The sequence below is a fragment of the Sus scrofa genome, chromosome 5, assembly GCF_054392235.1.
Source record: "Sus scrofa isolate SSC_HxYL_T2T_F1_AM1 chromosome 5, Sscrofa_HxYL_maternal_Yorkshire_Landrace_v2.0, whole genome shotgun sequence".
NCBI classification, from domain to species: domain Eukaryota; kingdom Metazoa; phylum Chordata; class Mammalia; order Artiodactyla; family Suidae; genus Sus; species Sus scrofa.
The window spans coordinates 89,657,469-89,673,654 of NC_139387.1; the positions used below are offsets into that span (position 1 = coordinate 89,657,469).

The 16,186-nt window shown below is 41.2% G+C and overlaps 1 protein-coding gene across 12 annotated transcripts in view; it reads left to right on the forward strand.

Annotated features, from left to right (window-relative positions):
• Window positions 1–16,186, forward strand: part of GNPTAB (N-acetylglucosamine-1-phosphate transferase subunits alpha and beta) — a 211,495-nt gene that overhangs the window by 148,785 nt on the left and 46,524 nt on the right. For 8 of the 12 annotated variants that reach the window (XM_084957374.1, XM_021092669.2, XM_021092666.2 and 5 more), the window contains 2 exons: window positions 5,617–5,736; window positions 7,076–7,117. The exons of the other annotated variants lie outside the window; for them this stretch is intronic. In XM_084957374.1, the coding sequence (XP_084813500.1) occupies window positions 5,617–5,736; window positions 7,076–7,117 (162 nt within the window). The remainder of the gene's footprint in view (window positions 1–5,616; window positions 5,737–7,075; window positions 7,118–16,186) is intronic. 12 annotated transcript variants of the gene reach the window in all.

The window sequence follows — 16,186 nt, forward strand, 5'->3', positions numbered from 1 at the left end:
GTTTTGTGAAATACTGTTATTTTCATGTAAAAAGTTATTTATATTAACACATGAAGGGATTTATTATTGTTTCAGAACAAATTAATATTTTTAAAATGTCTGACTTAGCAAAAATGGCAAGTGTGGGAGTTTCCGTGGTGGCTCAGTGGTGGTGAACCTGACTAGTATCTCTGAGGACATAGGTTCCATCCCTGGCCCTTCTCAGTGGGTTGAGTATCTGTTGTTTGCCGTGAGGTGTGGTGTAGGCCAGCAGCTGCAGCTCTGATTTGACTCCTAGCCTGGGAACTTCCATATGCTGCAAGTATAGTGGTTTTAAAAAAAAAAAAAAAGGCAAGTGTGGATAGTTATAAACAAATGCTTTTGGGGGTCCTTAATAGTTATTTAAAATTTTTGTTTGGAGTTCCCGTCCTGGCTCAGTGGTTAACGAATCCGACTAGGAACCATGAGGTTGCGGGTTCGGTCCCTGGCCTTGCTCAGTGGGTTAAGGATCCGGCATTGCCGTGAGCTGTGGTGTTGGTTGCAGACTCGGCTCAGATCCCACGTTTCTGTGGCTCCGGTGTAGGCCGGCGGCTACACCTGCGATTCAACCCCTAGCCTGAGAACCTCCACATGCTGCGGGAGTGGCCCTAGAAAAGGCAAAAAGACAAAAAAAAAATTTATTTGTTTCAGAGGATTTATTTATTTTAAATTTTTATTAGAGTATTGTTGATTTACAGTGTTTTGTCAATTTCTGCTATACAGCGTAGTGCCCCAGTCATACATACATATACATCTTTTTCTCATACTACCTCTTAATAGTTTTTAAGAGTCTTAAGTGTGGATGCTAAAAAGTGAGAATCATTTCCTTAACGTAGCAGTTCCCAAGATTTAGCATGCAGCAGAATTCCGCAGAGGGCTTGGGAAAATACAGTTCCTCCCACCTGCAGAATTTCTTACTCTGTAGTTCTCACAGGGGCACAGGGAATTTTCATTTCTTTTTTCTTTTTTTCTTCGTTTTTTTTTTTTGGTCTTTTTAGGGCTGCACCTGTAGCATATGGAAGTTCCTGGGCTAGGGGTTGAACTGGAGCTGTTGCTGCTGGCCTATACCATGGCCACAGCCACACCAAATCCGAGCAGAGCCTGCAACCTACACTCCAGCTCACGGCAGCACCAGATCCTTAACCCACTGAGTGAGGCCAGGGATTGAACCTGCATCCTCATGGTTACTAGTTGGCTTTGTTACTACTGAGCCACAATGGGAACTCCTCCTTCTCTAATTTTTAACAACACAGATTTTCTTAAGAAAAGCTGAGAAATGGCTTGTCATTTTTTCACTCCAAAATTTGTTTGGTAATCACTTAGCCTGCTGTGTCTGAGGCTCCAGCAGTACACAGAGGCATGCATCTCTGCCCTAATAGAGCTTCCAAACTGCAAAGGAAAACTAGCTCAGAAAAGCTAGATACTGATGTCAGCTCTTTCTTTCTTTTTTTTTTTTTTGGTCGTCTTTTTGCCTTTTCTAGGGCCACTCCCACGGCATATGGAGGTTCCCAGGCTAGGGATCTAATCGGAGCTGTAGCTGCCGGCCTACGCCAGAGCCACAGCAACGCGGGATCCGAGCCGGAGCCGTGTCTGCGACCTACACCACAGCTCACGGCAACGCCAGATCCTTAACTCACTGAGCGAGGGCAGGGATCAAACCCGCAACCTCATGGTTCCTTCCTAGTTGGATTCGTTAACCACTGCGCCACGCAGCTTTTTCAATCAAATACTCTTCTCTTTCTCAAGAATGTGTGTTTTAAATATTTCTTCTCCTAATTTTAAATTGCATTAGAATATAGTTTGGTTTTTATGTAAGAATATTTCAAAATTACCTAATTTTTATGATGACAAGGAAACGGATCATATGTAGCATCACATGTTCGAATACATACACTTTTTTTGACCCCACATGAGACCTGTGCCAACAGCACTGACAGTGCCAGATCCTTAACCCACCGAGCCATCAGGGGTGGCTTAGAACTTAGAACTTGGGTTCTAAGATACTATTTACATTCTAAGTTTGCTTACCTCCTTTGTGGAATATAGAACCAAGGGACTATTAAGTGCCTTTACATGGACTTAAACTAAATCAATTAAAATAAAAGTTGTATCACTTTTGTCACCGTGGCTTTGCTTCTGAGTCATAGATAACTTATTTAGTATTCAGTTCTAAGATAAGGGCTTCTTCCTCATCTGGAAACTAAGATCGTGGTCTGTGGTTAGTCCTACTCATTGTGACCATGTCTAATAAGTAGAAAAACAACTGACTCACTGACTTGAGGCAGGTCACACGATCACTTTAGATTGTCAGTTTAACACCAGAGAATTAAACCAATCTTGTAATATAGCCTTACTAGAAGAGCCAGGACATAAATGCATTCTGTGTAGGTTATTTGTTTCCTCAGTTGAACTATATGGATATCTCTTGATTCTATTAAAAAAAATCTTTAATGGCAGATAATTACTTTTACAAGAAAGCTTTGAAATGTGCAAAAATTTCCCTCCTTTTATTGATTTATTTATTTATTTTTGGCCACCCTGTGGCATATGGAATTCCTGGACCAGGGATCAGATCTAAGCCGAAGTTGCAACCTTAGCCACAGCTGTAGCAACACCGGATCCTTAACCCTCTGTGAGGGTTGGGGATCGAACCTGCATCCCCAGCACTCCCAAGACACCACTGATTCCTTTGTGCCACAACGGGAACTCCTTCCCACCTTTTAAAAAGTCTTTTCTTTCTGAAATACGTCACCTAAGCAGCTTTTTCAGTTTTTAGTCTGAACAGAGACTGCCTGCACATTTGAGAGTGAGATGACTTGGGGTGGTTTATGTGTGGGTAATGTGGGGGAATTTTTTTTTTTTTAATATAGAAAAGACTGAGGTTTATGTTGAGGGAATGAACTCATATTTAGACGATTATACATATTGTAAATTTATTATACATATTATAAGTACCTATTAAACCCCACTTATGTCCCAGGCACTGTTCCTAGGCAGGTCGTGATGAACAGGAAGAGCTCAGTGACCTCCAGTAGAACTGGTATTTTAGTGGGGGGAAGGTTTTTTTTTAATTTATAAATGTGAACTATAATTATATAAATAGGTATTTCTCAAAGTGAATTTCTGGACCATTGCTTTACCTGGGAACTTGTTAGAAATGCAGATTCTGGGGCCCCACTCCAGACCTAATACATCAGAGATTCTGGGGATGGAGCCCAGTCATATGTTTTCAAGTCTCACAGGTGATTTGATGCCTGCTAACACTGATATAGACACATGCAGAAAACACCTATTTTTAGATGGGGAAGCAAGTGCATATTCTTGCAGCAGGGAGAATCTGAGTGTGCCTGGGAGAGAGGAAATAATGAAGAGCGCGGCCCAGAATGCATGACACCATTTCTGCCTCCCAGATGCTCCACCTAGTGGAAGATAGACGTCGCAAAAAAATAGTACAACACTGTGCGCTAGGGATTCCTTAGCGTACAAAGTACAGTGGAAATCGCCTGTCACGCAGTACATTTTTCTTTGTGGGAAGTGAGGGAAGAGGGCTTAGGGAATGAGGAAGTGGTTAAAAGAAGCATGAAAGAAAGGATGTTCTCGGCAGAGGGAGGAGCGTGTCAAAGGCACAGAAGCCTGCAAGTTCTTATCCTGTTTGGGTAAGAGCATACAGTTAGAGCGTGCAGAGCATGAGGTGCAGGTTATAAAGGAGTTTAGATTTTATTCTGCAGTCAGGGAGGGTTGGTGAAGTCTCAGCTGTCACATGTGCCTGAGTCCTCATTTTCTCCATGAAGCTCTAGGCTCCCTGGTCTCCTCTTATGCTTCCCTTTGCTCCTGTTGTCTCTGCCACTCTGGCCTCTAATTCCTTAACCATGCCAGGTAGGCATCTGCTTCAGGGCATTTGCACATGATATTTCCCTTCTCTTGGCTCTTCTTCCCTCAGGTGCCCACATGGCCTGCTTCCTGCCTTCCTTCACCTCTTTGCTGAAATGTCACCTTCCACTAAGGCCATCTCTGATCCCCCTATTTCAGACTGACCCCCTTCTCCATATAGACACACTAGGTATCCCAATTTTCTGCTTTATTTTCTGACATTGAACATTATCTGACTTTGTTGGGTTTATTTCCTGTCTTGACCTCCCTAGAATGTAAACTTCATGAAGGCATCAATTTGGGTTTTATTTACTGCTGAGACCCCAGTACTTAGAACAGTGCCTGGCACATACTAAGTGCTCAGTAAATATTTATTCATTGAATGGATAAGCACTACTTTCATCCAGTGGTCTCACCTACTTGTTTTAAACTGAAAGTGGTTGTCAGTCTATTATTTCTTTCTTTCCATAATTTGAAAGATTTATCTACCAAACTGCATTTATTTTCCCTTGAGAAAATTAACCCTGTGGCCAAAAGAAAAGTTGTCATGTTTCTATTAGTCTTTGGAGCCCTTCCTGCTTCGGGAGGGGAGGGGGGGCCTGATCCTGTGCCTGGCCTTTGAGGAAGACAAAGAAGGGTAAGTTTTGGGTCCTTGGCCTAAGAAAAAGAAAACCAAACCATAATCAAAACCAAACCAAACCAAACCCCTGTACCATTTCTTGGAAAAGATCAAACCTGAAATCCAAAATACGTCAAATGTTACTATGAACTGTGTCACAGGTCTGGAGCAGACTCTGAAAGATGGGTAGGATTTTGGTAAGTTGATGAAGGAAAGGAGAAGAGAACTTTCAGCAGGGATAAAACCGGAAAAACAACTGAGGTGGATGCTCAGGAATTAAAAGCCTGCGTGGCTCCTTAGATTGAAGATAAGATAGTAAAGGGAAAGACAGATGTGGGAAGGCCTTCTGTGCTGGTGTCTCATGTAAATCATCTGAGTTCCTATGTGCCAGATACTTTTTCTCAACTACTTTAGGGAACAAAACAGGTGCGCTTCCTACTGCCTTGGAGTTTACATTCTAGGGGAGGGAACACATGGATTACCAGTGTACGAAGCATGTTAAATATTTAATATTTTAGGTGATCATTGCTATGAAAAAAGAAAAAGAAAAAGGGCAAAGCATGGAGGACTGGGAGGGTCCAGGCTTGGGGGCCTCAGAGAAAGGGAGAGCTATAACATTAAATGGCGCTAGATCTTGGCTGTGGACTTCGGGCCCCCTTTTTTCGTAATTTTGTGTAAGCTTCAAATTTCTTTTCTGTTTTCTATGCTTGGCTATGTCTCTATGTAGTAATTTCTTTTCTTCATTTGTATCCAAGCTTCCCCATTTGCTAAGCTAAGAATATGGCTATTTAAACTGAGCTTCCAAGACCTCCCCCACAGTCTTAAAAGTGAAGTGACAGCAGCCTCTTTATAGGGCAGTTGTGATGATGAGACGAGGCAAAACTGCCGAAAGTGTTGAGCAGAATGCATCTCACAGAGAAGGTCCTCAGTAAGTACGAGGGCCCGGTGCCAGTTTGAAAATGTGGCCAGTCTGTGACATGTGCCATAGGTGGATTCCCTTTTCATTGGTGTTTATTCATAGCCACTAAGTTTAAACCCTATTAATGCTTTTATTTTCAAATGTATTGGGAAAATGCATCCAAGCTGGAGGACTTGTGGGTTTCCCCTAGGCTCTGTCTGCCCATGCCGATTGATGTGGTTTACACCTGGGTAAATGGCACAGATCTCGATCTACTGAAGGAACTGCAGCAAGTCAGAGAACAGATGGAGGAGGAGCAGAAAGCAATGAGGTAAAACTGATGTCAAAATACAAAACACAGAAAGTTCCACAATTACTAGTCATGGTACATTGCAGAAGGTTAAGATGCTGTCCACACTGTGTTCAAACAAGAGCCTGCTTCTCAAATTCATGCCATTATGAGATTTTGGCAGTGATGCATCCAGCCCTTGTTTCTCGGTGCCCAAGGAGGACTCAGTCACTTGGGCGAGATCCTGGCCTCACTCTGCAGGGTGGCCATTTCATGACCCTGGTGCTCCAGGGGTGCCTTGGTCTCCAAAGCGCCTGAAGGTGGAAGAGCCGCCCAGGGGAGCCCTGGGCTTCCTGCTCACTCAGTGCAACAGCTTCATAAAGGAAGGGTTTTTTTTTTGTTTTAGTTTTTTTTTTTTTTTTTTTTTTTGTCTTTTTGCCTTTTCTAGGGCCACTCCAGCAGCATGTGGAGATTCCCAGGCTAGGGGTCCAATTGGAGCTCTAGCCACTGGCCTACACCAAAGCCACAGCAACGCGGGATCCGAGCTGCATCTGCGACCTACACCACAGCTCACGGCGACGCCGGATCCTTAACCCCCTGAGCAAGGCCAGGGATCAAACCCGCAACCTCATGGTTCCTAGTCGGGTTTGTTAACCACTGAGCCACGACAGGAACACCAAAGGAAGGTTTTTTAATGCAAAATAGCTACACAGGAGGATGGATTCATTCCTTAAAAATAAAACAGACCTACAGACATAACTTTTTTTCCATTTGGTAAAGATAGTAAAAAGTATATTTCTCTTAGCCCTTTTAAAACCAAATAGTATACTACAAAACTAGAAACCTTGGTAGTTTTTTAAAATGTGGAATTTTGATCATTTACTTTATCTGGGAAAAGTATAACGGGCTTCTGGAGAACTTTCAGAGCTGGGGATCTGGCTGATGTAACTTGCCTTCTGATTTCTCAGGAGTATTTACTGAGCGTTTCCCCATTCATTTCTTTGTAAATGTTATGGGTACACTCAACTTACAGGTCATTGGCCATAATGTACTACAACAAATTGTCTCTTTCTCTCTCTGTTAGAGAATATGAGACCTCCTCAGTGTGTGAAGATGACTTTTGACAGCCTTTTACCATGTTTTACTAGTAAAATGTAAACGCTTATATTTTAGTTAAACTTTTGTGGTTACTGTGGGTGGTATATTTATTGCTAATATTTCATTACATTGTATAATTTATTATGTGTCTTAAATGTTATTACAATACTTCCCAACCTACTGGTTGGTTCTTTTGGAGTAATCAGAATAATCTATATTAAGTTCTCTCTTATTCACATGTAGGGCTATGCATATGTAATGAAATATATTTTGTTTTCATTAGAGAAATCCTTGGGAAGAACACAACAGAACCAACTAAGAAGAGGTAAGCATTTATTGATTGATAGTCTTTTTTTTTTTTTTTTTTTTTTAAAGGGCTGCACCTTCGTCATAGGGAAGTTCCCAGTCTAGGGGTCAAATCGGAGCTGTAGCGCAGGGCTATACCACAGCAGCTTGGGATCCTTAACCCACTGAGCAAGGCCAGGGATCAAACCCATGTCCTCATGGATCCTAGTCAGGTTCATTACCGCTGAGCCACATTGGAAACACTGGCATTTTTTTTTTTTTAGTTGAAAATCCATGAATTATTTGACCTGTCATAACATGTCTCTCTCCTTTATAGATGTCGAACTTCTTTTTCTATTTTTTTCTTCTTTGTGTGTGTGTGTGTTTAGGGCCACACCCGAAGCATATGGAGGTGTCAGGCTAGGGGTCTAATTGGAGCTGTAGTTGCTGACCTACACCACAGTCACAGCAACGCCAGATCCAAGCCTCATCTGCAACCTACACCACAGCTCACAGCAATGCTGGATCCTTAACCCACTGAACGAGGTCAGGGATCTAACCCCATGTCCTCATAGATAATAGTTGGATTCTTTACCACTGATCCACAATGGGAACTCCTTTTTTCTATTTTGTTTAAAAAATTTTTGGTGGAATATAGTTGACTTAGAAAGTTGTTAGTTTCAGGTATATGGTAAAGTACATTAGTTGCACAAATACATATATCTGTCTCTTTTTTTTTTTTTTTTTTTTTTGATTACCCTGTATTGTACAACAGGTCCTTGTTATCCATCTGTTTTATCTATAGTAGTGTGTATATGTCAGTCCCAACCCTTGAATTTATCCCTCCCCACCCCCCCGCATTTCCCTTTTGGTAACCGTAAATATGGTTTCAAAATCTTTGAGTCTGTTTCTGTTTTGGATTCTTTTGTATCATTTTTGTTAGAGTCCACATATTGGTGATCTCATATCATATTTGTCTTTGACTTCACTCAGTGTGGTAATTTCTAGACCCATCCATGTTGCTGCAAATGGCATTATTTCTTTTTTTTTTAATGGCTGAATAATCTTCCATTGTATATGTGTACCACATCTTCTTTATCCATTCATCTGTTGATGGACATTTAGGTTTCTTTTTCTTTTTCTTTTTTTTTTTTTTCTTTTTTTTTGGTCTATGTCTGTCTTTCCTAGGGCTGCACCCTCGGCATATGGAGATTCCCAGGCTAGGGGTCTAATCGGAGCTATAGCCACCAGCCTACACCACAGCCACAGCAACGCCAGATCCGAGCCATGTCTGCGACCTACACCACAGCTCATGGCAATACTGGATCCTTAACCCACTAAGCGAGGCCAGGGATTGAACCCACAACCTCATGGTTCCTAGTTGGATTTGTTAACCACTGAGCCACGATGGGAACTCTGGTTTCTTTTGTTGTTGTTGTTTTGTTTTTTTTTAAGGGACCCACCCATGGCATATGGAGGTTCCCAGGCTAGGGGTCTAATCGGAGCTGTAGCCACTGGTCTACACCATAGCCACAGCAACACCAGATCCTTAACTCACTGGGTGAGGCCAGGGATTGAACTTGCGTCCTCACAGATGCTAGTCAGATTCATTTCTGGATGACGACAACTCCTGCATGTATCTTTTCGAATTATGGTTTTCTCCAGATATATACCCAGGGATTGCTGGATCATATGGTAGTTTTATATTTAGTTTTTTTTCTTTCTTTTTTTTTTTTTTTTAAAGGCCTCACTTGGGGCATATGGAGGTTACTAGGCTAGGGGTTGAATTGAAGCTGTAGCTGCTGGCCTACACCACAGCTACAGCAATGTGAGATCCAAGCGACCTTTCCTTTGTCATAGGTTAGTTGACTATAGGCTCATGGGTTTATTTCTGGGCTTTCTGTGCTGTTCCATTGATCTCTGTGTCTGTTTTTATTCCAGTGCCATACTGTTTTAATGACTGTAGCTTTGTAGTAAAGGCTCAAGTCAGGGAGCCTGATTCCTCCAGCTCTGTTTTTCTCAAGATTGCTTAGGTTGGAATTCCTGTTGTGGTACAGTGGAAGCAAATCCAACTAGTATCCATGAGGATGTGGGTTCATTTCCTGGCCTCAGTGGGTTAAAGATCTGGCTTAACTCACCTGACCTGTGGTGTAGGATCACAGGTGCTGCTTGGATCTGGTGATGCTACGGCTGTGGTATAGGCTGACAGCTGTAGCTCCGATTTGACCCCTAGCCTGGGAACCTCCATATACTATATGTGTAGCCCTAAAAAGAAAAAGAAAAAAGATTGCTAAAGTTATCTTTCGTGTTTCCATACAAATTTAGAAATTTTTTTGTTTCAGTTCTATGAAAAATGCTCTTGGTAGTCTGGTTGAGATTGTGCTCAATCTGTAGTCTGTAGATTGCCTTCCGTAGTATAGTCATTTCGACAGTGTTGATTCTTCCAGCCCAAGTGCATGGTATAGTTTTCCATCTGTTTGTGTTAATTTCCTTCATCAGTGTCTTCATCAGTTTTCAAAGTATAGATCTTTTATCTCTTTTATCTCTTTAGGTAGGTTTATTCTTAGGTATTTATTCTCTTTGCAGTGGTAAATGGCATTGTTTTCTTAATTTCTTTTTCCGATCTTTCATTGTTGGTGTATGGGAATGCAAGAGATTTTTGTGTATAAATTTTGTATCCTGCAACTTTGCTAAATTTGTTGATAAGCTCTAGTAGTTTTCTGGTAGTGTCTTTAGAATTTCCTATGTATGGTATCATGTTGTCTGCAAGTAGTGATAGCAGTTTTACTTTTTTTGTCTATTGTCATTTGTCTTTTTAGGGCTGCATCCGTGGCATGTGGAAGTTCCCGGGCTAGGGGTCTAATGGGAGCTACTGCCGCTGGCCTATGCCAGAGCCACAGCAACACCAGATCTGAGCTGTGTCTGTGACTTACACCACAGCTCATGGCAACGCCGGATCCTTAACCCACTGAGTGAGGGCAGGGATCGAACGTGCAACCTCACGGTTCCTAGTTGTATTTGTTTCCACTGGGCCACCTTGGGAACTCCTTTACTTCTTTTCCAAACTGAATTTGTTTCATTTCTTTTTCTTCTCTTATTGCTGTGGCTAGGACTTCCAAAACTATGTTGAGTAACAGTGGTGAGAATGGACATCCTTGTCTCGTTCCTGATCTTAGTGGAAATGTTTTCAGCTTTATACCATTGAGAATGGTGTTAGCTGTGGGTTTGTCATATATGGCCCTTATTATGTTGAGGTGGGTTCCCTCTCTGTCTGCTTTTGGACAGGTTTTTTCTTTTTGTTTGAAATGGGTGTTGAATCAAAAGCTTTTTTTAACATCTCTTTAGATGATCATACGGTTTTCATTCACTTTGTTAATGTTGTGTATCATGCTGATTGATTTGCAGATATTGAAGAATCTCTTGGCATTCCTGGCATATATCCCTCTTGATCATGGTGTATGATCCTTTTAATGTGTTGTTGGGTTTGGTTTGCTAATATTTTATTGAGGATTTTTGCGTATATGTTTATCAGTGGTATTGACCTGTATTGTGTGTGTGTGTGTGTATGTGTGTGTGTGTGTGTGGTGTTTTTGTCTGGTTTTGGTGTCAGGGTGATGGTGGCCTCATAGAATGAGCTAGGGAGTCTTCCTTCCTCTGCAGTTTTTTTCAAGAGTGTCAGAAGGATAGGTGTTAACTAGTCTCTAAATGTTTGCTGAAATTCACGTGTGAAGCCATCTGGTCCTGAAGTTTTGTTTTTTGGGGAGTCTTTTGATGACATTTTCAATTTCAGAACTAGTGATTTGTTTATTCATATTTTCTATTTTTTCCGGGTTGGGTCTCGGAAGGTTGTATCTTTGTAAGAATTTGTCCATTCCTTCTAGGTTATTCGTTTTATTGGCTTATAACTGGTTGTAGTACTCTTTTATGACCCTTGGATTTCTGTGTTGTCAGTTGAAATTTCTCCTTTTTCATTACTAATTTTTTTTTTTTTTTTTTTGGTGGCCCTATGGCATACAGAGTTCAAGGGTCAGGGATCAGATCTAAGCCTCAGCTGTGGCAACACTGGATCCTTAACCCACTCTGCTAGGCTAGGGAATCAAACCTTCATGCCAGTGCCACCAAGAGGCTCCCAAGGTTGCACAACAGTGGGAACTCCTTGTTACTAATTTCATTGATTTGAGCCCTCACCCTTTTTTTCTTGATGAGTCTGGCTAAAACTTTATCAATATTGTTGATCTTTTCAAAGAACCAGCTTTTAGTTTCATTGATCTTTTCTAATGTTTTGTTTCTATCTCATTTATTTCTGTTCTGATCTTTATGCTTTCTTTTCTTTTACTAACTTTGGGTTTTGTTTGTTTTTCTTTTTCTAGTAGCTTTTAGTTATAAGATTAGATTGTTTATTTGAGTTTTTTTCCTTATTTCCTGAGGTGAGGTTGTATTGCTATAAATTTTCCTCTTAGAACTGCTTTTGCTGTGTTTCATAGGTTTTGTACCATTGTGTCTTGTCATTTGTCTCTAGTTATTTTTGGATTTCCTCTTTGATTTCTTTAGTGATGCACTGGTTTTTTTGGTCTTTTTGACTTTTCTTGAGCCGCTCCCACAGCATATGGAGGTTCCCAGGCTAGGGGTCCAATTGGAGCTGTAGCCACCGGCCTACGCCAGAGCCACGGCAATGCAGGATCCGAGCCGCGTCTGTGACCCACACCACAGCTCACCGCAATGCCGGATCCTTAATCCAAGGCCAGGGATCGAACCCGCAACCTCATGTTCCCTAGCCAGATTCGTTAACCACTGTGCCATGATGGGAACTAGTGCACTAGTTGTTTAGTAGCGTATTGTTTAGTCTCCACGTATTTCTGGGTTTTTGTTTGTTTGTTTTTTATTTTTTAGGGCTCCACTTAGGACATATGGAAGTTCCCAGGCTAGGGGCTGAATCGAAGCTGCAGCTTCTGGCCATAGGCCACAGCCACAGCATCTTGGGATCTGAGCCATTTCTGTGACCTACACCACAGCTGATGGCAACACCAGATCTCAACCTATTGATTGAGGCCAGGGATCGAGCCTGCAGCCTCATGAATCCAAAGTCGGGTTCCTTACCGCTGCTAGGTCACAGCTTGTTTTTTTGCTGTTTCTGTTTTTTTTCTTCTTGGGTTTGATTTCTTGCCTCATAGCATTGTGGTCAGAAAGAATGCTTGATCTGATTTCAGTTTTCTTAAATTGAGGCTTGATTTGTGGCCCAAGATGTGATCTATCCTGGAGAATGTTCCATGTGCACTCGAGCAGAAAGAGTATTCCACTGCTTTCGGATGACCTATAAATATCTATTAAGTCTGTCTGGTCTGTCGTGTCATTTAAGGCCTATGTTTCTTTATTGATGATTTGTCTAGCTTATCTGTCCATTGCTAAAAGTGGATTGCTAGAGTCCCCTTTATTATTGTGTTACTGTTGATGTCTCCTTTATGGCCATTAGCAGTTGCCTTATATATTGATCTGCTCATGTGTTGGGTGCATATATATTTACGGTTGTTATGTCTTTTTAGATTGATCCCTTGATTGTCAGGTAGTGTCCTTCTTTGTTTCTTGTAACATTCTTTATGTTAAAATCTATTTTGGCTGATAAGAGTATCTTACTCCAGCTTTCTTTTGTGGGTTTTTTTTTTTTTTTTTTTTTTTTTGTCTTTTTGCCATTTCGTGGGCTGCACCCACAGCATATGGAGGGTCCCAGGCTGGAGGTTGAATTGGAGCTGTAGCCGCTGGCCTACGCCAGAGCCACAGCAACATGGGATCCGAGCTGTGTCTGCAACCTACACCACAGCTTGTGGCAATGCCAGATCCTTAACCCACTGAGCAAGGCCAGGGATCCAACCTGAAACCTCCTGGTTCCTAGTCGGATTTGTTAACCACTGAGGCACAACGGGAACTTCTCCACTCCAGCTTTCTTTTGATTTTCACTCATAGAATATCTTCTATCTGTGAAGTGTGTCCATAGGTCTAAAGTGGGTCTCTTGTAGACAGCATATATGTAGGTCTTATTTAGTTATCCATTCAGTCTGTCTGTCTTTTGGTTAGAGGCTTTAGTCCATTTACGTTCAAGGTAATTAGCAATATGTATGTACTTCTGTTTTCTTAATTATTCTCGATTTGTTATTGTTGGGCTTGTTTCTTCCTCTTTTTTTTTTTTTTTTGCTTTTAGGGGCCACACCTGCTTCACATAGACGTTCACAGGCTAGAGGTTAAATTGGAGCTGCAGCTGCTGGCCTATGCCATAGCCACAGCAACACCAGATCATTAATCCACTGAGCAGGGTCACAGATTGAACCCACATCCTCATGGATACCATTCAGATTCCTAACCCAATGAGCCACAGTGGAATCTTCCTTCCCTTTCTCTTTTATTCTCTTGTGATTTGGTGACTGGTGTTATCTTTGAATTGTTTCTTCTTTTTTATGAATGTGTTAATTGTAGGTTTTTGGTTTGTTGTTCCCACAAGGTTTTGATATAGCAAAATATTCTGTTACATTCTATTTTATATATCTATATATCTGTATCTATGTATAATTGTTTTAAGTTGCTGCTATTTTGAATTTCAAATGCTTTTTCAATATTCTGCATTCATCCTTTCCTGTTCTTAAGATTGCTATTATTGGGGAGTTCCCGTCGTGGCGCAGTGGTTAACGAATCCGACTAGGAACCATGAGGTTGTGGGTTCGGTCCCTGCCCTTGCTCAGTGGGTTGACGATCCGGCGTTGCCGTGAGCTGTGGTGTAGGTTGCAGACGCGGCTCGGATCCCGCGTTGCTGTGGCTCTGGCGTAGGCCGGTGGCTACAGCTCCGATTCAACCCCTAGCCTGGGAACCTCCATATGCCGCGGGAGCGGCCCAAGAAATAGCAACAACAACAACAACAAAAAGACAAAACACACACACACAAAAAAAAGCAGCCTCCTGGGACGTAGCTTCAGAACTCATAAAAAACTGTGTGGCAATCTATCATTAAAAAAAAAAAAAAAAAAAAAAAAAAAAGATTGCTATTATTTGCCTGCAAATGACTTCCTACTTTTTTTTTTTTTTTTTGTCTTTTTAGGGTTGCACCCATGGCATATGGAAGTTCTGAGGCTAGCAGTTGAATTGAAGCTGTATATAGCTGCTAGCCTACACCACAGCTCATGGCAATGCTGGATCCTTAACCCACTGAGCAAGGCCAGGGATTGAACGTGCATCGTCATGGATGCTAGTCAGATTGGTTTCTGCTGAGCCACAGTGGAAACTCCTGACTTACTACTTTTATTTTATGTTTGCTGTTGCAGTTGAACTTTCCCATTTATAATTTTCTTGTTTCTAGTTGTCTTTCTTTTTCTTTTCAACCTAGAGACATTCCTTTAGCATTTGTTGGAAAGGTGGTTTGGTGGAGCTGAATTCTTTTAGCTTTTGCTTGTCTATTAAAGCTTTTGATTTCTCCATTAACTCTAAATGAGCGTCTTGGAGTTCCTCTCATGGCTCAGCAATAATGAACCCGACTAGGATCCATGAGGATGTGGGTTTGATCCCTGGCCTCACTCAGTGGGTTAAGGATCTGGCATTGCCGTGAGCTGTGGTGTGGCTCACAGTCGCAGCTCGGGTCTCCCATTGCTGAGGCTGTGGTGTAGGTTGGCAGCTGCAGCTTTGGTTCGATCCATAGCCTGGGAACTTCCATATGTTGCACCTGCAGCCCTAAAAAGCAAAATAAATAAATAAGTAAATAAGAAAGAGCCTTGATGGGTAGAGTATTCTTAGTTGAAGTTTTTCCCATTTCATCACTTTAAATATAACTTGCCACCCCGTTCTGGTCTGTAGAGTTTCTAGTGAGAAATCAGTTGCTAACCTTATGTGGGTGGGGTATTCCCTTGTATATTATTTGTTGCTTTTCCTTTGTGGCTTTCAGTATGTTTCTTTGTGTTTAACTTTGGTCAGTTTGATTAATACGTGTCTTGGTGTGTTTCTCCTTGGATTTAATCCTGAATGGTACTCTGTGCTTGAAGAGGTAAGGATTTTGATTTTCCTCTCAGGAGTAAAAGTCAAAGGAATAAAGTGAAATGTTTAGGTTCTTCTCTTTTGTTTTTGCTGGCTACACAGTATTTTTTATTTACTCTGTTATTCCTATTTAATACCTTTTGTTTTTTGACTTTCAAATCGAGCATGTACATTAGATTAGAAATTTTACAGGGCCAAAGGCACAGTTGATTGAGAACTCTGGTTATTCTGATAATAGAAAACCAGAACATTATAGTTTTTAGATGCATTAGGTAAGGTTTTTCCTTTTTGTTATTTCCATTAATCTGTTTGGTATGCTGTTTTTTTGGTCTGCTTGAAGTTTATCTTCACCTAGTGTTTTCATTTATAGAATTTATGTCTATTATTTAGTTATGTTTTCAATATATATTTTCCTTATCTTTAAAAGCTATCATAGTTGAGTGTTCTAACATGTAATGACTTGGGAAGGAGATTTAACCCAATGACAAGAATCAGATATATATATATACACACATATGTATTTTCTTTTTTTTTTTTGCTTTTTAGGGCCATATCCCAGGCATATGGAGGTTCCCAGGCTAGGTATCATATTGGAGCTATAGCTGCCAGCCTATGCCACAGCCACAGCAACGCAGGATCTGAGCCGCTTCTGCAACCTACACCACAGCTCATGGCAACGCCAGATCCTTAACCCACCAAGCGAGGCTGGGAATCAAACCTGCAACCTCATGGTCCCTAGTTGGATTTGTTTCTGCTGCATCCCGACAGGAACTCCAAGAATCAGATATATCTTTTGATTTGAATCTTACCTAACTCTGATAGGTGCTTAAAACAAGACTTTCACAGACAAGCAGAAATCTCTGTTAGGTGCCACTTCTGCACTTAACCATTTCACTTAAGATAAGAGTTATTTGTAGAAATGATCCAGCAGTGCCTTCTGCATCATCTCTTTATGTTAATTATGCATATTTGTTTATAAATCTCTATTGCTAATACTGTTATTGTTAAATGACTTTTAGAGTTTTGGGGTTTTTTTTTTTGGCTGCATCCATGGCATATGGAAGTTCCCACACCTGGGATTGAACTTTTGATGCAGCAGTGA